Here is a 24,283-nt window from a genome sequence, read left to right on the forward strand (position 1 = left end):
TTCCGTGGCCTCTAACTGCTCTTAAATGCAAGTAAAACTAAATGCATGCTCTTCAACCGATCGTTGCCTGCACCTGCCCGCCCGTCCAGCATCACTACTCTGGACAGTTCTGACTTAGAATATGTGGACAACTATAAATACCTAGGTGTCTGGTTAAACATAAACTCTCCTTCCAGACTCACATTAAGCATCTCCAATCCAAAATTAAATCTAGAATCGGCTTCCTATATAGCAACAAAGCATCCTTCACTCATGCTGACAAACATACCCTCGTAAAACTGACTATCCTACCAATCCTTGACTTCGGCGATGTAATTTACAAAATAGCCTCCAACACTCTACTCAGCAAATTGGATGCAGTCTATCACAGTGCCATCCGTTTTGTCACCAAAGCCCCATATACTACCCACCCCTGTGACCTGTATGCTCTCGTTGGCTGGCCTTCACTAAATATTTGTCGCCAAACCCACTGGCACCAGGTCATCTATAAGTCTTTGTTAGGTAAAGCCCTGCCTTATCTCAGCTCACTGGTCAGTGTTTAATTGCTAAATTGTAATTATTTCGCCACTATGGCCTATTTATTACCTTACCTCCCTAATCGTACTACATTTGCACACACTGTATATAGATTTTTCTATTGTGTTATTGACTGTATGTTTGTTTATTCCATGTGTAACTCTGTGTTGTTTGTGTCACACTGTTTTGCTTTATCTTGGCCAGGTCGCAGTTGTAAATAAAACGGCCTACCTGGTTAAATAAAGGTGAAATAATAATACTTTTTTTAAACACCTTGCTCTTGTGTCCATGTCTAGATTAAAAGGGAACTGAGATCACGTCCTAGAACAGGAACTATAAAGAAATGTGCTTGGGAATTCAGACTGTCTACACTGTGCTGTGTAACTCTGTTATTCTCTCTGAGCTCAGAAATAAAGAATCTTGGCTTGACTTGGACTCCACCACAATAGTCTCTCAGTTTCACTAAAATACTTATCTGATAGTCTCTCAGTCTCAACCTGACATCTCAACCTAAAACACCTCTCTGAATGTCTTTCAGCCTCGACCTGATATCTCATTTTAAAATACCTCTCTGATAGTCTCTCAGTCTCAACCAGACATATGAACCTATAACACACCTGTCTGACACACTGACTTTACTCAACAACATTGATGCCCTGAATTTAGCAGGCGCCATCGACAGATCAGTTGGAAAAAGTGATGGGCTCCTTTCTCCACATGCCACGGTCAGTGTGAACCAGAGTGTCTTGACACAACAAGATGTAGCTACAAACATAACAGAGTTAAATGGTTCCAGTCTGCCGTAAAACGTTCAGCCATGTATATGGGTAAGAGTCTAGCTACATCTTTAGATATTATACGTTTCTAATTTCGTCAGAAAGTTGTTTTAATTGTAAGTTAAAGCGTACTGTTAGCTAACTAGCGAACGTTAACTTGCTGGTTTGCTAGCTAAAGTTATGTGTATGATCTGTGTAGTAATATCATTTGAATCAGAAATCCATTTGCATTGCTAGTGATAGCCAAATGTTACCTAGCTAATATGGAACTTAGTTGATTAGCTTTAGCTACCTGCAGATTCATACTACAGCTCTGACAATGTTAGTATTGGTAGAAGTATGAGTTGGGACTATGCCGGTTCATTGTTTAGCTAGCTAGCTACATGTCTAAAACAAAAGACTCCACTTCACCAGATGATTACATGACCTATCCACTTAGCTAGATGTGGCTGGGGGTGATTACAGCCATCTATTGTATTTCATGAACATGTGTATATGTGACTAATACATTACGATTGTATTTGATATAGTGTGTGTATAGTGTGTGTGTTTACCAGAGACGGTAATGTGAAGAACAACATGACCTGCACCAAAGTCAGATTAGGATCCAGGCAGAGGATCAGAGTAGGGTATTTTTACCTGGAGTTTTCCTTATTGTAGGCTACACCTTTTACCACTTTTAGTCCTGACATCTTTATTCGTTTACAGCTGCTACTCACACTGTTTAGCACATGGCCTCTCATGTGGAGCCTTCAAGAGGCGGGCGGGGCTAAGGCTTAAGAGGGTGTGAACGATGCTGACTGGGTGTAGACAAAGAAGAGCTCTCTAGCTCTCAAATTTTGATACATAAGATCAAATCGATGCGGTGGGTTACATATTGTCACAAAACATCAGATAATAAACTTGCCAAGGTTTTGCTCTTCAGAATGATTCGTTTTGAACACAAATAGATGAAGAGTGTTGCTGCTGAAAAACAGCACTGAACCATTTCATGACAAAATATATTACCTGGAATGTTTGATAAATCAAGTCAAAAGCTCTCAGTGGTGCCACTGTGGTTCTCTAAACACCGGCTTTGAAAACTCAAACGTCGGAGACAAGCACAATAAGAGGTAGGAAAACGTTACAAAAACACAACAATTAGTTTGACTAAACATCAATGCATTGTCACTATACATTAGAATCCATAGGACTGCTAGGGAATGATGAAGCATACTGTAAAGCACAGGAACATCTAGCGAGTCCCCTGGCTGTGTTGACGTGATTCATTCTGAAGGAGAAGGAGCTAAATGTGTTCCAGCGAGCTCTACCTGGGCCCTGCCTGCGCTCCACGTGACGCACTCACACGCACACACACGCACACCCACACGCATATGCACACACTGACACATATAATCTGCACTCTGTCTCCTCTCCTCCTGGCCTTGCCAAGGAGAGCTGCTGCTTGGCTTTAAGCTGTAAATCTGCACTGTCTGCTCTCCTCCTGGCCTTGCCAAGGAGAGCTGCTGCTTGGCTTTAAGCTGTAAATCTGCACTCTGTCTCCTCTCCTCCTGGCCTTGCCAAGGAGAGCTGTTGCTTGGCTTTAAGCTGTAAATCTGCACTCTGTCTGCTCTCCTCCTGGCCTCGCCAAGGAGAGCTGCTGCCTGGCTTTAAGCTGTAAATCTGCACTCTGTCTCCTCTCCTCCTGGCCTCGCCAAGGAGAGCTGCTGCTTGGCTTTAAGCTGTAAATCTGCACTCTGTCTCCTCTCCTCCTGGCCTTGCCAAGGAGAGCTGCTGCCTGGCTTTAAGCTGTAAATCTGCACTCTGTCTCCTCTCCTCCTGGCCTCGCCAAGGAGAGCTGCTGCTTGGCTTTAAGCTGTAAATCTGTAATGTTCAGTTCAGAGCCCATTTCACCACTAAAGGCTTTGTATGTGTTCCAAATGGCACCCCATTTCCTAGGCTCTGGTCAAAAGTAGTGCACTGGATAGGGAGTAGGAAGCCATTTGGAAGGCCCCCTTTGTGTTGGAAAACAACAGCAGAGAGGATACAGATCAGGGTTGTTTTGTTTCCTTGTTTCTGTGGTCTGTAACTGCCCATACTAATATAAAGGGGCAACAAGATATTCTGGTAGGTTAGTACATGTCACAGGTGATTCACATTTGGTTTATTTACATGAGATTGTGCGGAAATGTAAATACAATATAGATATCCCTAGATGAGGGGAATTGAAAGGCAAGGACAAGGAACAGGACAAAGACGAGGAACAGAACGAGGAACAGGATGAGGGATAGGACAAGGAAGAGGAACAGGAAGGGGATGAGGAACAGAACAGAACGGGGAACAGGAAGAGGAACAGAAAGGGGAACAGGACGAGGACAAGGAACAGAACAAGGCACAGGAAGAGGAACAGTGCGAGGAACAGGATGAGGATGAGGAACACGACGAGGAACAGAACGAGGAACAGGAAGAGAGACATGACGAGGGACAGGACAAGGAAGAGGAACAGGAAAAGGATGAGGAACATAATGGGGAACAGGAAGAGGAACAGGAAGGTGAACAGGACGGTGACGAGGAACAGAATGAGGCACAGGAAGAGGAACAGTGCGAGGAACATGATGAGGAACACAATGAGGAACAGGACGAAGAACAGGAAGAGGAAGAGGAACAGGATGAAGAACAGTACAAGGATGAGGAACAGGACAAGGAACAGGATGAGGAACAGAACTAGGATGAGGAACCGGACGAGGATGACGAACAGGACGAGAACCAGGAACAGAACGAGGAATAGGACGAGGACAATGACAATCTGAGAAATCAATAAAGTATGAATTCAGCATCTGTTTAGTGCAGGGGTCTCCAACAGGTCGATCGCCAGCTACCAGTAGCTACCAGATCACCTATGAGTAGCTACCAGATCACCTATGAGTAGCTCGCCAAAACAATTCTGAAAGTACATGCAAGTTTCACGTGTTTCACTGCAAAGTGAACAACAAGTCCTAAACAAATCTCACAAGTATATGACAACACAAGTTCCCAGCTGCTACCTTATCAAGGCAACTTTGACATAATCCCTCCCCTGGTTAGCCTCTATTGGCTTCAAAAGCCAAACCAAACACAATATCTGCCAATTAATTTCCAGCGATATTTCCAGCGATATTGTCTGTCTATGTGGTGCACACCTTTTTCTATCACTCCGTATGAAGACAGTAGATGTGATAACCTTCTAGTGGGTTGACAGAAATACTTTCCCACAAAACCTTCTCAATGAAATGTTATTAACAGAAAAGTAAGCAGAAGAATATCACGAGGAAGTACATAATTTATATCTATTATTTGTTATTTGCAAACTTTGCCATGAAAAGAGCGGCAGCAGTACAGAACCATCACTAGACCGGCACATTAGACGGTACACTAGACACGCAATTAAAGGGCCAGATGCACAATTAAAGGGGAATTACACCCAAAAACGTTACTATATTAGTTTATTTGATTTAAGCATAGCCATCGACTCAGAATATCTATTTTCGTTGTTTCTCTACGAACAATTTGTAATTTTGAGAGTGAAAAACAAAAACAAAATCTAAAACCAGGAAAAATAAAACTGATAAAACATAATTTTGTGGGGGGAATCACAGATTTTATAGGGCCCTTTCCTTTGACATTTCTATGAACCATTATTTATTGACAAGGCCCCGGGGAAGAGCTGCAGGGGAGAGTTGAAGAATGGGCCTATTTGAAAGATAGAAAAATTATAATTAGTAGCTCACGACATGTTGTACTTTTTCAAAGTAGTTCTCATACTAAAAAAGGTTGGAGACCCCTGGTTACGTTTAATATTATAAGGTGTTTTAATCTGTTTAGTGTCATATTATAAGGTGTTTAATCTGTTTAGTGTCGTATTATAAGGTGTTTCATCTGTTTAGTTTCATTTTATTAGTGTGAGGTGGTTCATTAATAGAAACCCTGAAAAGAAAACAGAGCAACTCAAAGGGTTATGGGTAAGAATGTCGTATAAATACAGAATTATAAAACAAACACGTTACACACACACACACACACACACACACACACACACACACACACACACACACACACACACACACACACACACACACACACACACACACACACACACACACACACACACACACACACACACACACACACACACACACACACACACACAAACACATCACAGGAGCACACACATCACAGTCGCTCACACCAGCCGTTGTGTGTGTGTGTGTTGCTGCTACTGTGTGTGGTTGATGCTGTGCTAAATGCAGCGAGGAGAGAAGGAAAAGCTATGTGTTGACTCAGTTGAATTTCTAGCCTGGGGGGCATCATGCAGCCTGACGGAGCCTGGACACAGAACCATAATGAGGAAAGGTCAGTGTGTCTCCGTCTGTGTCCCAATGGGGCCCTGGTCAAAAGCAGTGCACTATATTAGACAATAGGATGCCATTTGGGATGCAATTCTCTTTCTCATCTTGTCAACAACACAAATCCCTGGGCCTGTCTGTGTGCCAGCCAGACACACACACACACACACCATGAGTAATACAGTAGGGACGAGATAGAGTGATCAGAGCTCGACTGTGTGGTCTATTTAGTCAAGGAGTTTAGTCTGTTATACAGGACAAATAGATGCTCTCAGCTAATTGGATGATCGTGATAATAAAACTGGATTTCTCTTCAAGGTTGAGCTGGCAACCAGACAACCAGACAAAAACACACACGCACACACACACACGCATACGCACACGCACGTCCACCCCCCATATAAACACACACACGTCCACCCCCCCATATAAACACACACACACACGTCCACCCCCCATATAAACACACACACGTCCACCCCCCATATAAACACACACATATCCACCCCCCATATAAACACACACACGTCCACCCCCCATATAAACACACACACACACGTCCACCCCCCATATAAACACACACACGTCCACCCCCCATATAAACACACACACGTCCACCCCCCATATAAACACACACACACGTCCACCCCCCATATAAACACACACACACGTCCACCCCCCATATAAACACACACACGTCCACCCCCCATATAAACACACACACACGTCCACCCCACATATAAAGCACACACACGTCCACCCCCCATATAAACACACACATGTCCACCCCCCATATAAACACACACACACGTCCACCCCCCATATAAACACACACACGTCCACCCCCCATATAAACACACACACGTCCACCCCCATATAAACACACACACGTCCACCCCCCATATAAACACACACACACACATACACGTCCACCCCCCATATACCCCCCATATAAACACACACACGTCCACCCCCCATATAAACACACACACGTCCACCCCCCATATAAACACACACAGTGTAATGGTGAGGGCCTGAGTGGGCCCTGCGGACCCTGATAGATACACCGTAATAGAACACCTCTGGGTTGCTAAGCAATGCTCCTAGACAGTAATTGATAGCCAATTAACCAATAAGAGAAGAGGATTGATCACACAGTGGGAGGACAGGAATGGGGCAATCCCAAAATGACTAGCTATATGAATAAATTACATCTAGTTACCACTGAGCTTTTATTTTTTTTATCCTTTATTTAACTAAGCAAGTCAGTTAAGAACACATTCTTATTTACAATTACGGCCTAGGAACAATGGGTTGCCTTGTTTAGGGGCATAATGAAAGATATTTACCTTGTCAGCTCGGCGATTCGATCTAGCAACCTTTCAGTTACTGGCCCTACGCTCTAACCACTAGGCTACCTGCCACCTCTACACTCTAATCACTAGGCTACCTGCCGCCTCTACACTCTAACCACTACGCTACCTGCCCCCCTACACTCTAACCACTAGGCTACCTGCCACCTCTACGCTCTAACCACTAGGCTACCTGCCGCCTCTACGCTCTAACCACTAGGCTACCTGCCACCTCTACACTCTAACCACTAGGCTACCTGCCGCCTCTACACTCTAACCACTAGGCTACCTGCGCCCCTACACTCTAACCACTAGGCTACCTGCAGCCCCTACACTCTAACCACTAGGCTACCTGCCGCCTCTACGCTCTAACCACTAGGCTACCTGCCACCTCTACACTCTAACCACTAGGCTACCTGCCGCCTCTACACTCTAACCACTAGGCTACCTGCCTCCTCTACACTCTAACCACTAGGCTACCTGCCGCCTCTACACTCTAACCACTAGGCTACCTGCCGCCTCTACACTCTAACCACTAGGCTACCTGCGCCCCTACACTCTAACCACTAGGCTACCTGCCGCCTCTACACTCTAACCACTAGGCTACCTGCCTCCTCTACACTCTAACCACTAGGCTACCTGCCACCTCTACACTCTAACCACTAGGCTATCTGCCACCTCTACACTCTAACCACTAGGCTACCTGCTGCCTCTACGCTCTAACCACTAGGCTACCTGCCACCTCTACACTCTAATCACTAGGCTACCTGCCGCCTCTACACTCTAACCACTACGCTACCTGCCCCCCTACACTCTAACCACTAGGCTACCTGCCACCTCTACGCTCTAACCACTAGGCTACCTGCCGCCTCTACGCTCTAACCACTAGGCTACCTGCCACCTCTACACTCTAACCACTAGGCTACCTGCCGCCTCTACACTCTAACCACTAGGCTACCTGCGCCCCTACACTCTAACCACTAGGCTACCTGCCGCCTCTACACTCTAACCACTAGGCTACCTGCCTCCTCTACACTCTAACCACTAGGCTACCTGCCACCTCTACACTCTAACCACTAGGCTATCTGCCACCTCTACACTCTAACCACTAGGCTACCTGCCGCCTCTACACTCTAACCACTAGGCTACCTGCCTCCTCTACACTCTAACCACTAGGCTACCTGCCTCCTCTACACTCTAACCACTAGGCTACCTGCCTCCTCTACACTCTAACCACTAGGCTACCTGCCGCCTCTACGCTCTAACCACTAGGCTATCTGCCACCTCTACACTCTAACCACTAGGCTACCTGCCGCCTCTACACTCTAACCACTAGGCTACCCTGCCGCCTCTACACTCTAACCACTAGGCTATCTGCCGCCCCTGCTGATCTAGGTTCAACTCTGTTTGAAATACCATAATGGTTAAGGTAAGGATTAGGGACAGAGAATGCTGATCCAAGATCTCTGGTTAGGTCAGTATCTCATGGTTACATCTTGGATTAGGGCAAGCTAACTGGTCCTGCATCTGTGGTTAGGTTAACATCTAACAGATGAGATTAGGATTAGGATTAGGGAGAGAGAAATCTGATAATAGAATGTATCTGTGGTTAGGTTAATATCTAACAGATGAGATTAGGATTAGGATTAGGGGACAGAGGAAACCTAATAATATATCTGTATAAAGATTGTGTATAAAACACTCCATTGAAAACAATTTCACAGGTATTTATTCCAGTCGGATCTTTCAGGTGTCTAAAAAGAGCATCAACCTGTGAAAGGAAGTGTTTCCTGGGAACGAACAGGAAGTCAGTGTTAAATAGGTGTCTAGTTCTCTGATTCCTGACGTGGGCTGGGCCCTGGGAACGAACAGGAAGTCAGTGTTAAATAGGTGTCTAGTTCTCTGATTCCTGACGTGGGCTGGGCCCTGGGAACGAACAGGAAGTCAGTGTTAAATAGGTGTCTAGTTCTCTGATTCCTGACGTGGGCTGGGCCCTGGGAACGAACAGGAAGTCAGTGTTAAATAGGTGTCTAGTTCTCTGATTCCTGACGTGGGCTGGGCCCTGGGAACGAACAGGAAGTCAGTGTTAAATAGGTGTCTAGTTCTCTGATTCCTGACGTGGGCTGGGCCCTGGGAACGAACAGGAAGTCAGTGTTAAATAGGTGTCTAGTTCTCTGATTCCTGACGTGGGCTGGGCCCTGGGAACGAACAGGAAGTCAGTGTTAAATAGGTGTCTAGTTCTCTGATTCCTGACGTGGGCTGGGCCCTGGGAACGAACAGGAAGTCAGTGTTAAATAGGTGTCTAGTTCTCTGATTCCTGACGTGGGCTGGGCCCTGGGAACGAACAGGAAGTCAGTGTTAAATAGGTGTCTAGTTCTCTGATTCCTGACGTGGGCTGGGCCCTGGGAACGAACAGGAAGTCAGTGTTAAATAGGTGTCAAGTTCTCTGATTCCTGACGTGGGCTGGGCCCTGGGAACGAACAGGAAGTCAGTGTTAAATAGGTGTCAAGTTCTCTGATTCCTGACGTGGGCTGGGCCCTGGGAACGGACAGGAAGTCAGTGTTAAATAGGTGTCAAGTTCTCTGATTCCTGACGTGGGCTGGGCCCTGGGAACGAACAGGAAGTCAGTGTTAAATAGGTGTCTAGTTCTCTGATTCCTGACGTGGGCTGGGCCCTGGGAACGGACAGGAAGTCAGTGTTAAATAGGTGTCAAGTTCTCTGATTCCTGACGTGGGCCCTGGGAATGAACACTGTTTGATAATGTATACTTTACACAATAACATCACTGAATACAACATATAGTCTGAAGCTTGAATGGCACCCTATTCCCTATATAGTGCACTACTTTTAACCAGAGCCCTATGGGCTATAAATAACCCTACGGAACCTGGTCTAAAGTAGTGCACTATATAGGGAATAGGGTGCCTTTTGTAACAATTCCACAGACACATAGATAAATCATCTATCTATATCAGGACCACTACCTCAACAGATGCCTCCTCTGATCATCCAGCCTCCCATGTTTAAACACTTTGATACGGTCAAGTGGAGAGGGATGATGGTGATCCTCAAGAGCCAACTTGACCCACACACACACACACACACACACACACACACACACACACACACACACACACACACACACACACACACACACACACACACACCAAGCCAAAAGCACCTTGGGAATCATGTTGCACCCATTTCCTGCAGTCTAATTAACAAAGCGTCCTCTTGTGGCCTCATGGGTGGAATGTTATTAATATTTTATACTTATTTTATAATACTAAAACAATCTGGTGTTTCTACCCTAACCCTAACCCTAACGGTTTTGTTATATTTCAGTCTTATGTGATGTCTATAAAGTGTAATATTGGGATGCAAACTCTAAATGTAATACATTACAACGCTCTATCTGACATGGTACAGGTCTCTTCTTTTAAGCCCATAACCTTGTGTGTGAGTTGGATACTTTTGTTTCAAAGTAGATTTGTTTAAGACGACCAAGAAACACTCTGTGTGACCCTGATTTAGCCCACTGCAGTAAAAGTTATTTAAACTCCCATCACATTGAATTTATTTTATTAAAAGATACATACAACAATATGTGTTACAGAACAGAACACTTCAAAGTACTCAAAACACTTGTTTCCGTAGTGACCTCTGGACATCAGCTTCGACCTCCACGTCTACAAAAATGACCCACACACACACACACACACACACACACACACACACACACACACACACACACACACACACACACACACACGGGCACATACACACAAAGATTGCAGAGATAGACAAACACCAGTTACTGAGAACAGATTCAATCTCTCTGCGAGGGAGGGCAGACACACACACACAGATACTCCTCTCTCTGCCAGCCAAGAAAGGGAAGCTGAGCTCAAGGTCAGTATTATGAGCTTTGAACACAGAGAGAGGAACATACAGTAGATACGAGAGAGAGAGAGAGAGAGAGACAGAGAGAGAGAGAGAGACAGAGACAGAGAGACAGAGAGAGAGAGAGAGAGAGAGAGAGAGAGAGAGAGAGAGAGAGAGAGAGAGAGAGAGAGAGAGAGAGAGAGAGAGAGAGAGAGAGACCAGGGCCCATATGGTGACATTTGGGACGCAAACTGTTAACCTTCTGTGTAATTTATGTTGAACCCCTATGGACCTGAAAGATGATATTAACACCTCTATTCATCTAACCAACACACTGAATGCAGCTTCATCAGATGTATACTGCACAAGTCATAGAGGATTTAGAGATTAAGATCCTACCTAATTTCTTCAGGATATGCCTAATGCAGATTATCAACAAATTAATTGGGAAAGAGATAAAGATAAAAGGTCCAAATATGAAGTTAGTGTTAAACATGAACATGGCTATGTCTGCCTCTTATATTCTCTCTCTCTCTCTCTCTCTCTCTCTCTCTCTCTCTCTCTCTCTCTCTCTCTCTCTCTCTCTCTCTCTCTCTCTCTCTCTCTCTCTCTCTCTCTCTCTCTCTCTCTCTCTCTCTCTCTCTCTCTCTCTCTCTCTCTCTCTCTCTCTCTCTCTCTCTCTTAAACCCTCCCTCTCTCTTTCTCTCTCTCTCTCTCTCTCTCTCTCTGTGTCTCTGTCTCTCTCTTCTCCTCCCTCTCCATCCATCTCTTCCTTAAACCCTCTCTCTTTCTCTCGGTCTCTCTCTCTTCTCCCCCCTCTCTCTTCTCTTTCTCTCTCTTTCTCTCTCTCTTCTCTCTCTCTCTTCTCCTCCCTCACCATCCATCTCTTCCTTAAACTCTCTCTCTCTCTCTCTCTCTCTCTTCCTCTCTCTTTATCTCTCTCTCTCTTCCTCTCTCTCTCTCTTCTCCTCCCTCTCTCTTCTCTTTCTCTCTCTTTCTCTCTCTCTCTCTCTCTCTCTCTCTTCTCCTCTCTCTCTTTCTCTCTCTCTCTGTCTCTCTCTTCTCCTCCCTCTCCTTCCATCTCTTCCTTAAATCCTCTCTCTTTTCTCTTCCTTCTAATATCATGAAATTCCATTCGGAGAACTTCGCTAAATCCTAAATAACCCTGTTCTCCGGAGAAGTGAAATCTGTTTAATTCTTTCCTTATTTTCTCGTGTTTCTAAAGAGTAATTTCCCCTTTGCATGATGCATTCAGCACTTGTATATCATACTAATTCACTGGATTGGTGGAAATAAATAATGTTATGTTAAATTTCTCTCCCTTGGTGGATCACACATCTTCTCACATGCATCATTGGAATTCATCGTTCACGACTGGGGGGAATGGAATCTCTATCGCTCTCGCTTTCTCTCTCTCTATCTGTATCTCACTCTCAATAAAATTCAATTCAAAGGGCTTTATTGGCATGGGAAACATATGTTTACAGTCTCTCTCTCTCTCTAAGTTTTTTGGGGTGACAGAGAAGAAAAAGTGATTTTACATTTGTTTGACTGCGAGGCATTTCTCCAACCAATAAATGAGGTTAACTCCATCTTCTTCTTCTCCTCCTTCTTCATCTTTAGTGACTCGATATAATTAATTCATCCATCCTTATAAGACTATAGAACCAGAACAGCAGAACAAAGACTAGTAGTACAATGTGTGTGTGTGTGTGTGTGTGTGCGTGCGTGCGTGCGTGCGTGTGACGTGTGACAGTCTCAATCTCGGCCCAGTAGATCAAACAGCAAATGAACACAACGCTCGGCTACCATCCTACCCTCAGCAGCGTGAAACCAGCTGACTCTGCATCCGTCAATATCAAACAGCAGCATGTCTCTGGAAACAGAACTGGTTCAGTTACAAAAGGAAGAGGCTGTCAGTCTTGATTTGAGCACTTTGGCTTTTCATCCTGTTGTGTTATGAGTGATCTATCTGTTATGGCTGAGCGGAGAGGGTGGTGGAGGGTATTCAGCCTGATGACAAAGACTGGTTATTATTGTGTGTGTGTGTGTACGTGTGTGTGTGTGTGTGTGTGTGTGTGTGTGTGTGTGTGTAGTGGTGGAACAAGTACCCAGATAGTGAAGATACCTTAATAGAAAATGACTCAAGTAAAAGTGAAAGTCACCCAGTAAAATACTACTTGAGTAAAAGTCTTACCACCCCACCACTCCAACACCCCACCACTCCACCACTCCACCACTCCAACAGCCCACCACTCCACCACTCCAACACCCCACCACTCCAACACCCCACCACTCCAACACCCCACCACTCCACCACTCCACCACCCCACCACCCCAACACTCCACCACTCCACCACTCCAACACCCCACCACTCCAACACCCCACCACTCCACCACCCCACCACCCCAACACTCCACCACTCCACCACCCCAACACTCCACCACTCCAACACTCCACCACTCCACCACCCCACCACTCCACCACCCCACCACTCCACCACCCCAACACTCCAACACTCCACCACTCCACCACCCCAACACTCCACCACCCCACCACCCCACCACTCCACCACTCCACCACCCCACCACTCCACCACCCCAACACTCCACCACTCCACCACCCCAACACTCCACCACCCCACCACTCCAACACTCCACCACTCCAACACTCCACCACTCCAACACTCCACCACTCCTGACTGCGTTACTGACTGCGTTACTGACTGCGTTACTGACTGTTTAACTGACTGTGTTACTGACTGTTTAACTGACTGCGTTACTGACAGCGTTACTGACTGTAATAGTAACTGTGTTACTGACTGTTTAACTGACTGTGTTACTGACTGTGTTACTGACTGTGTTACTGACTGTGTTACTGACTGTGTTACTGACTGTGTTACTGACTGTGTTAGTAACTGTGTTACTGACTGTGTTACTGACTGTTTAACTGACTGTGTTACTGACTGTGTTACTGACTGTGTTACTGACTGTTTTACTGACTGTGTTACTGACTGTGTTACTGACTGTTTTACTGACTGTGTTACTGACTGTGTTACTGACTGTTTTACTGACCGTGTTACCGACTGTGTTACCGACTGTGTTACCGACTGTTTTACCGACTGTGTTACCGACTGTGTTACTGACTGTGTTACTGACTGTGTTACTGACTGTGTTACTGACTGTGTTAGTAACTGTGTTACTGACTGTGTTACTGACCGTGTTACTGACTGTGTTAGTAACTGTGTTACTGACTGTGTTACTGACTGTGTTACTGACTGTTTTACCAACTGGGTTACTGACTGTGTTACTGACTGTGTTACTGACTGTGTTACTGACTGTGTTACTGACTGTGTTACTGACTGTGTTACTGACTGTATTACTGACTGTGTTACTGACTGTGTTACTGACTGTGTTACTGACTGTTTTACCGACTGTGTTACCGACTGTGTTACTGACTGTGTTACTGACTGTGTTATTGACTGTGTTATTGACTGTGTTACTGACTGTGTTACTGACTGTATTACTGACTGTATTACTGACTGTGTTACTGACTGTGTTACTGACTGTGTTACTGACTGTGTTACTGACTGTTTTACTGACTGTGTTACTGACTGTGTTACTGACTGTGTTACTGACTGTGTTACCAACTATGTTACTGACTGTGTTACCAACTATGTTACTGACTGTGTTACTGACTGTGTTACTGACTGTATTACTGACTGTGTTACTGACTGTGTTACTGACTGTGTTAGTGACTGTGTTACTGACTGTATTACTGACTGTGTTACTGACTGTGTTACTGACTGTGTTACCAACTATGTTACTGACTGTGTTACTGACTGTATTACTGACTGTGTTACTGACTGTGTTACTGACTGTGTTACTGACTGTGTTACTGACTGTGTTATTGACTGTGTTACTGACTGTGTTACTGACTGTATTACTGACTGTGTTACTGACTGTGTTACTGACTGTGTTACTGACTGTGTTACTGACTGTTTTACTGACTGTGTTACTGACTGTGTTACTGACTGTGTTACTGACTGTGTTACCAACTATGTTACTGACTGTGTTACCAACTATGTTACTGACTGTGTTACTGACTGTGTTACTGACTGTATTACTGACTGTGTTACTGACTGTGTTACTGACTGTGTTAGTGACTGTGTTACTGACTGTATTACTGACTGTGTTACTGACTGTGTTACTGACTGTGTTACCAACTATGTTACTGACTGTGTTACTGACTGTATTACTGACTGTGTTACTGACTGTGTTACTGACTGTGTTACTGACTGTGTTACTGACTGTGTTACTGACTGTATTACTGACTGTGTTACTGACTGTGTTACTGACTGTGTTACTGACTGTGTTACTGACTGTGTTAGTGACTGTGTTACTGACTGTGTTAGTGACTGTGTTACTGACTGTGTTAGTGACTGTGTTACTGACTGTGTTAGTGACTGCGTTGGACAGCAGCGCTGGACAATCCATTTCTGGAACACACTCCATTCACCAACACTCGGCTATTCAATAATGGCAGCTTGGCATTTCTTATAGGAGCCTATAGTATAGAGCTGGATGTGTTAGGGGACTAGACAGGTTAATTATACACACACCAACACTGTATACACAGAAGGAGACAAAGAAAGAAAGAAAGAATGAAAGAGAGGGGGGATGTCCATGATAGATGCCACACAGGGCAGTGATTTGGATATAACTTAGTAACACACGCACGCACGCACACACACACACACACACACACACACACACACACACACACACACACACACACACACACACACACACACACACACACACACACACACACACACACACACACACACACACACACACACACACACACACACACACACACACACACACACACCCAGTACCCGTCATTCACAGATGAATCATAAAACAGCCGTCCTGTGAATGCCACTGCCTACATTGATATTTACTCACGACTTTAAATATTACGATCCCCGGAGTGTGACTATTTATTTAATCGCAATGTATTCCTAATTATTCACTAATTAGTGCGAGAGAAAAGCCTATTGGTTAATTCAACATCTTGTGTATTGTCTGAGCCCCGAAGCTAAAGAAGCATTTCCACAAACTCTACCATGTTTGCCTTCTGTCCCGGACCTGAGGGGTACTAGCATGTCTGCCTTGTGTGTGTGTGTGTGTGTGTGTGTGTGTGTGTGTGTGTGTGTGTGTGTGTGTGTGTGTGTGTGTGTGTGTGTGTGTGTGTGTGTGTGTGTGTGTGTGTGTGTGTGTGTGTGTGTGTGTGTGTGTGTGTGTGTCTGTCAAGCGCCTGCAGAACAGCAGCAAGGCTAACGGAGTGTGAAATGTAAACGTTCGTTAAGAATAGAGACCGACCACATAACCACCATCAGAAACCTCTATAGCTTCCAGCTCAGCGGCACCATCCCAGAGAATTACACCCAGACTATCCAAGAAATCACTGGAGGAACAATACAGTGTGGATCTTTAGAATAATACATGCCATTGAGCAAACAGCAGCATACCACCAGCAGCATACCACCCTGCATACCACTGCTGGCTTGCTTCTGAAGCTAAGCAGGGTTGGTCCTGGTCAGTCCCTGGATGGGAGACCAGGTGCTGCTGGAAGTGGTGTTGGAGGGCCAGTAGGAGGCACTCTTTCCTCTGGTCTAAACAAAGATCCCAATGCCCCAGGGCAGTGATTGGGGACACTGCTCTGTGTAGGGTTCCGTCTTTCGGATGGGACGTTAAACGGGTGTCCTGACTCTCTGAGGTCATTAAAGATCCCATGGCACTTATCGTAAGAGTAGGGGTGTTAACCCCGGTGTCCTGGCTAAATTCCCAATCTGGCCCTCAACCATCACGGTCACCTAATAATCCCCAGTTTACAATTGGCTCATTCATCCCCCTCCTCTCCCCTGTAACTATTCCCCAGGTCGTTGCTGCAAATGAGAACGTGTTCTCAGTCAACTTACCTGGTAAAATAACGGTAAAATAAAAAATAAAAAAATAAATAAAAAAACGCCTTTATCCGAAGCAAGTCATTGGTCCAATATATAACCTTGAAAACGATTAACAAGAGTTATAGGTAATAAGGTGTCCGTTGTTTATCATACCACTGATTGAATGTGCCTGCCGTTCTACTGCAACACTTCACATCCTCTTTCTCCTTTGAGGTGTTGATCGTCTTGTACATCAAAGAACATCTACATGCCAACTAGAGTCTAGCCTACAGGCTACAGAAGGCTACAACTCCTCTGTAAAATCACGCTGTCATCAGCAGACTAGGTCCAATAAACAGCACGTAAAACTGTTACAATACTGCTGAAGATAGCAAGACCAGGCACAAGAGAGGAGAGGAGAGGACAGGAAAGGAGAGGACAGGAAAGGAGAGAGAGGAGAGGACTGGAGAGGACAGGAAAGGAAAGTAGAGGACAGGAAAGGAGAGGACAGGAAAGGAGAGGACAGGAATGGAGAGGAGAGAGAGGAGAGGACTGGAGAGGACAGGATAGGAAAGGAGAGGACCGGAAAGGAGAGGACCGGAAAGGAGAGGACAAGAAAGGAGAGGACAGGAAAGGAGAGGACCAGAGAGGACAGGAAAGGAGAGGACCGGAAAGGAGAGGACAGGAAAGGAGAGGACAGGAAAGGACAGGAGATGAGAGAGAGAAGAGGACTGGAGAGGACAGGAGAGAGAGAGGAAAGGAGAGGACAGGAGAGAGAGAGGACAGGAGAGAGAGAGGACTGGAGAGGACAGGAGAGAGAGAGAGAGGACAGGAGAGAGAGAGGGGGAACGAAACGTGCTAATCGGATGCTTCTCTGTTCTTACCTGAGTCTGCACCTCAGTCTGCACCTCTCCAATGCACGTTTTAATAAACAGCTGTGCGTTTCAAGGCACATTAATGACTGTTTTAACCACTTAGGTTATCTTATAAACTAAATAATCCTCAATAGTTTAACATGTGTCTTCTTCAGAAGAAACTGATGTCGAATACAGTGTGTGACGTGCTGATAGGTACTGCACTTTCATCTCGTTACGGATACATCTGCTATTAAGTGTCGCTTTTTCATTCATGGCACCGGATCACTGGTTCGGCTCGTGCGCCAGCATGTCTTCTGTCCCGTTAATTTACAATCGGCCAGGAAATTACTGGGGAGCTGCACGAGACAGACAATCAGAACCTCTGAAGCCTACAACACGAGTGGCCCTCGTTGCCTTGCACACACACACACACACACGCACACGCACACGCACACACACACACACACACACACACACACACACACACACACACACACAACGTGTCAGCAGCATTAATAATGTAGCGGTAATGTCACAGGACTGCTTGGATTGTTTACTGGTAAATTGAGATGGAACCAACCGAACCGATCATCATTGAGAAAATGAATAGTTTCATGAACGGAGCCCCTCTCCTCTATAACCTTGAACCGCTAATTGACGAAGATTGGTAGAAAATAGTGCCTCACAGAATATCAAACGAATGAGTAATACGGACATAGGCCATGGGTTTGGCAAAAACACAGTCAGCCCGACAGAAAGAGCATGTCAGATGCACTTAGACTGAGTACATTTACCATCCATCAATGCCACAATGCCTTATGTTATGTGATTGTGAACATAAAGGCCTTTACATTAAAATAATCTTTCAGAATAATAACGCAGTGAAGTTGAACCAGGGCCATATGATAATAATATACATTGAACTCACCAATGCAGGTAAATCCAGCGAGGAACAGCCAACAGAGCATCACCAACGTGGCCGTGCAGTATCTCCCGCGGACAAAGGGAGTCAGGTGTAACGGCACCATCGCTGCCGTAAACTCCTCGCACTTCTTCCGTTTAACTTTCGAAAGACACAACAACAACAAAAAAAGCAGGAATGAATGAGCAGTAGAAGTACACGGATGTGTGTGTCCGGTTGTTTTATTCTCCGGGCGTCTCTTTACGCCGTTAGCAAGCGCCTCTGCATCAAAGTCCAGTTGGCTCAGTAGCAGCAGCACGCATCCTTCAGATCCACTTGGCCATTATATTGGTCCCCGCAGCGCGTCTTGGTTGCTAGAAACAACGCAGCATCACAGGTGTGGTAATAAACACTCAGCTCTGCTGTCTTTCTTCCTTCGCTGTTTACTCTCTCCCCTAAGTCCTCTTCTCTGTTTCCGTATCTTTCCAAACCCGCTATCCGTGTAGAATTCAGAAGCAGGGCATCGGTTGAATGTGTTCCACGCCTCGGTAGTGTTCTCTTATATCCTCCTTCGGAAGGAATACCTGCAACCGACAGGGAAATTGTATAAATTGGCATTAGAGTATCAACATCTGCTTCCACAGCAATGCAGGAGCGGAGCGGTGTGCCAAAACCAGGAGTGGATCCGTCATCGTCCGGGAATGGAATGGAGTGACTTTAGGAGCCCTATAATTTCCTCTAATTAGTCACGGGCTGTGATATTATCAGTCCAACCCTATTAACACCATTTAAACCTGCATACATACATGTTTTAAACATGGTCAATATATTTTATCAACAAAATTCAAAGTCATTTCCTCTTTTACAATGTTTAATTGTTCTACACATTCTATGTAAAGACATAAGAAATTAATAATTTATTGACGGGTCAAGTCACCATTTTGCCTTTTCTTCCATGTTTAAAATAAATAAATAATAGTATTCACATGACAATGTGCATAAAATGAGAATTATAGATGGGTCGTCATTAAGGTATGCAGTATGATATCAAACAGTACTTTGTGTATCTGCACGATGCATGCCATATAACTCTGCACTGTAGTCAAGGTCTCTTCTCTGTGTGTTAATGCTGGTCAAATGTGTGTAAAACGCTCATATCTGAGATGGTCATGTACAGTGTCGCTACATTATGGACCAGCTTCCCAGACACAGATTGAGTCTATACTTCCTGAATGAAGAGCATGTTCAGTGAAGATTCTAAATCTAAAGTTAAATCTGAGAATTCGGAGAAAAGATAAACGTGTGTTTTGTCTTAACAGTAGATATGCACCAGAGGAGGCTGGTGGGAGGAGATATAGGAGGACGGGCTTATTGTAATGGCTGGAATTGAATCAATGGAATGGAGTCGATCGGGGTTTCCATACGTCTGAAGCGTTTATTACAGTTCCATTTGATCCATTCCAGACATTACAATGAGCCCATCCTCCTACTCCTATAGTAGTAGTGGTAGTAGTAGTAGCAGTAGTGATAGTAGCAGTAGTAGTAGTGGTAGTGGTAGTGATAGTAGCAGTAGTAGTAGTGGTAGTAGTAGTGGTAGTAGTGGTAGTAGTAGTAGTAGTGATAGTAGTAGTAGTAGCAGTGGTAGTAGTAGTGGTAGTAGTAGTAGTAGCAGTGGTAGTGGTAGTAGTAGTAGCAGTAGTGATAGTAGCAGTAGTAGTAGTGGTAGTGGTAGTGATAGTAGTAGTAGTAGCAGTGGTAGTGGTAGTAGTAGTAGTGGTAGTAGTAGTAGTAGTGATAGTAGTAGTAGTAGCAGTGGTAGTAGTAGTGGTAGTAGTAGTAGTAGCAGTGGTAGTGGTAGTAGTAGTAGCAGTAGTGATAGTAGCAGTAGTAGTAGTGGTAGTGGTAGTGCTAGTAGCAGTAGTGGTAGTGGTAGTAGTAGTGGTAGTAGTAGTAGCAGTAGTAGTAGTAGTGGTAGTGGTAGTAGTAGTAGTAGTGATAGTAGTAGTGGTAGTAGTGGTAGTAGTAGTAGTAGCAGTAGTAGTAGTAGTAGTAGTAGTGGTAGTGGTAGTAGTAGTAGTAGTGATAGTAGTAGTGGTAGTAGTGGTAGTAGTAGTAGTAGCAGTAGTAGTAGTAGTAGTAGTAGTGGTAGTGGTAGTAGTAGTAGTAGTAGTAGTAGTAGTGGTAGTGGTAATAGTAGTAGTAGTAGTAGTGGTAGTGGTAGTAGTAGTAGTAGTAGTAGTTGTCGTAGTAGTAGTCATAGTAGTAGTAGTAGTAGTAGTAGTAGTGATAGTGGTAATGGTAGTAGTAGTGGTAGTGGTAATAGTAGTGGTAGTGGTAATAGTAGTAGTAGTAGTAGTAGCAGTAGTAGTAGTAGTAGTAGTAGTAGTAGTAGTAGCAGTAGTAGTAGTAGTAGTAGTAGTGGTAGTGCTAGTAGTAGTAGTAGCAGTAGTAGTAGTGGTAGTGGTAGTAGCAGTAGTAGTCGTGGTAGTGGTAGGAGTAGTAGTGGTAGTAGTAGTAGTAGTAGTAGTGGTAGTGGTAGTTGTAGTAGCAGTAGTAGTAGTAGTAGTAGTAGTAGTGGTAGTAGTAGTGGTAGTGGTAATAGTAGTAGTAGTAGTAGTAGTAGTTGTCGTAGTAGTAGTCATAGTAGTAGTAGTAGTAGTAGTAGTAGTGATAGTGGTAATGGTAGTAGTGGTAGTGATAGTAGTAGTAGCAGTAGTAGTAGTAGTAGTAGTAGAGGTAGTAGTTGTAGTAGTAGTAATAGTAGTAGTAGTAGTTGTGGTAGTAGTAGTATTAGTGGTAGTAGTAGTAGTAGTAGTAGTAGTAGTGGTAGTAGTAGTGGTAGTAGTAGTGGTAGTGGTAATAGTAGTATTAGTAGTAGTAGTAGTAGTAGTGGTAGTAGTAGTATCAGTAGTAGTAGTAGTAGTAGTAGTAGTAGTAGTAGTGGTAGTAGTGGTAGTGATAGTAGTAGTAGCAGTAGTAGTAGTAGTAGTAGTAGAGGTAGTAGTTGTAGTAGTAGTAATAGTAGTAGTAGTAGTTGTGGTAGTAGTAGTATTAGTGGTAGTAGTAGTAGTAGTAGTAGTAGTAGTGGTAGTAGTAGTAGTAGTAGTAGTAGATGTAGTAGTAGTACTAGTAGTAGCAGTGTTAGCTGTTGTAGTAGTGGTAGTAGTAGTAGTAGTAGTAGTAGTAGTAGTAGTAGTTGTGATAATAGTGGTAGTGGTAGTTTTAGTAGTCGTAATAATAGTAGTGGTAGCAGTGGAAGTAGTAGTGGTAGCAGTAGTAGTAGTAATAGTAGTAGTGGTAGCATTGGAAGTAGTAGTACTATTAGTAGCAGTGGTAGCTTTGGTTGTAGTGGTAGTAGTAGTAGTAGCAGTAGTAGTAGTATTAGTAGTGATAGTGGTAGTGGTGGTAGTAGTATTAGTAGTGGTAGCAGTAGTAGTAGTTGTGGAAGTAGTAGTAGTGGTAGTAGTGGTAAAATAAGTAGTAGTGGTAGTAGTTTTAGTAGTAGTAGTAGTAGTAGTAGTAGTAGTAGTAGTAGTAGTAGTAGTAGTAGTAGTAGTAGCAGTGGTAGTAGGTGTGGTGCTAGTGGCAGTGGTAGAAGTAGTAGTATTGGTAGCGGTAGTAGCAGTGATAGCAGTAGTAGTAGTAGTAGTGGTAGTAGTGGTAGTAGTAGTGGTGGTAGTGGTAGAAGTTGTAATAGTAGTGGTAGTATTAGTGGTAGTAGTGGTGGTAGTTGTAGTAGTGGTAGAAGTGGTAGTGGTAGTTGGAGTGGTAGTAGTGGATGTTGTAGTGGTAGTAGTTGTAGTCGTTGTAGTAATAGTGGTAGTAGTTGTAGTGGTAGTGGTAGTTGTGGTAGTATTTGTAGTAGTAGTAATGGTAGTAGTGGATTAAAATCCAAGATGGCGTAGTGGTCAGGTGTCTTTGTCTGCGTCTTGTCTTGTCCCGTGTGTATATCTTTATATATATATTTTTATATATTTTTTCTTCGCATATATTTTTTTATAGTTTTCCTACTCCAAACTTCAACATACTCTCCTGCAACCTGCCTTACCCAATGTGGTATGGATCTGCTATGTTGGAATCCCCAACAGAAGCTAGCCAGCTAACTAGCTACGAGCTAGTAGTTACCTAGCCACTGCTAGCGGTCATCAGCGAATCTTTATCCCGGACAACTCATGCCAGTCTGCACAGCGCGATTAGACCCAGAGCTTATCGGACTTCTTTTTCTCCATATCCCCAGATTCCTACCGCTCTGAACCACTTTACCTGGATCATCGCAGCTACCTGATACTCGATTGGCTTCTCCTGGCTAACGTCTCTGTCCCGAAGCAAGCACCGACTAGCCTATGCTAGGCCCATCTCCCGGCTAGCTGAAGAGGTCCATTTTCCGCTCCTTGAGCTACAATACCTATTTTGCCAATTGGCCTGGACCCCTTTTACTGCCGATACGGAGCCCCGCCGATCCATCACGACTGGACTACTGACGTTATCCGCCCAAGGTTTTTTTTCAACAGGCTCCTCCTTTTCCCTGAATACCCATCTGCTTGCCTGCTAGCCGCGGCGCGCTAGCTGTCTAGAGCATACCGGACTGTTAGCTGAAGAGGTCCATCAGCCACTTTTTTGGCTACTATACCTATTTTGCCAATTGGCCTGGACCCTTTTACTACACGGACCCCTGCTGATCGATCACGACTGGTCTGCCGACGTAACCGCTCGAGGGGGCTACAACAGACTTCTTCCGTTGCGACGTCCCTCTAAGGCCCTTCTGCTAGCCTGCTAGCTCTGGCCCGCTAGCTGTCTGAATCACCGTGTCTCCAGCCCGCCCAGCTACTCACTGAACCCTATGATCACTCGGCTACGTATGCCTCTCCCTAATGTCAATATGCCTTGTCCATTGCTATTTTGGTTAGTGGTTATTGTCTTATTTTACTGTAGAGCCTCCAGCCCTGCTCAATATGCCTCAACTAACCCTTTTGTCCCACCTCCCACACATGCGGCGACCTCACTTGGTTTAATTGATGTCTCTAGAGACAATACCTCTCTCATCGTCACTCAATGCATAGGTTTACCTCCACTGTATTCACATCCTACCATACCTTTGTCTGTACATTATGCATTGCATCTATTCTACCGTGCCTAGAAACTTGCTCCTTTTACTCTCTGTTACGAGCGTATTAGACGACCAGTTCTTATAGCCTTTAGCCGTACCCTTATCCTACGCCTCCTCAGCTCCTCTGGTGATGTAGAGGTTAATCCAGGCCCTGCAGTGCCTAGCTCCACTCCCATTCCCCAGGCGCTCTCATTTGTTGACTTCTGTAACCGTAAAAGCCTTGGTTTCATGCATGTTAACATTAGAAGCCTCCTCCCTAAGCCTAAGGCCACAAAAAAAACGTACATTTCCATCCTTAACTATAACATTGTCCGACAAGATAGAACTGCGGAGTTGCAATCTACTGCAGAGATAGCCTGCAGAGTTCTGTCATACTATCCAGGTCTGTGCACAAACAATTTGAGCTTCTACTATTAAAAATCCACCTTTCCAGAAACAGGTCTCTCACCGTTGCCGCTTGCTATAGACCACCTTCTGCCCCCAGCTGTGCCCTGGACACCATATGTGAATTGATTGCCCCCCATCTATCTTCAGAGTTCGTGCTGCTAGGTGACCTAAACTGGGACATGCTTAA

General features: G+C 44.7%; 1 protein-coding gene across 1 annotated transcript in view; it reads right to left on the reverse strand.

Moving 5' to 3' along the window:
* Positions 1-19,217, reverse strand: part of LOC139581794 (netrin receptor UNC5A-like) — a 643,974-nt gene extending 624,757 nt beyond the window's left edge. Inside the window, exon 1 of the mRNA XM_071411970.1 lies at positions 18,630-19,217. Coding sequence (XP_071268071.1) covers positions 18,630-18,729 — 100 coding nt within the window. The 5' untranslated portion in view covers positions 18,730-19,217. The remainder of the gene's footprint in view (positions 1-18,629) is intronic.
* Between the last annotated feature and the right edge of the window lie 5,066 nt (positions 19,218-24,283).

The sequence above is a fragment of the Salvelinus alpinus genome, chromosome 7 (genome assembly GCF_045679555.1).
Source record: "Salvelinus alpinus chromosome 7, SLU_Salpinus.1, whole genome shotgun sequence".
Lineage (NCBI taxonomy): Eukaryota > Metazoa > Chordata > Actinopteri > Salmoniformes > Salmonidae > Salvelinus > Salvelinus alpinus.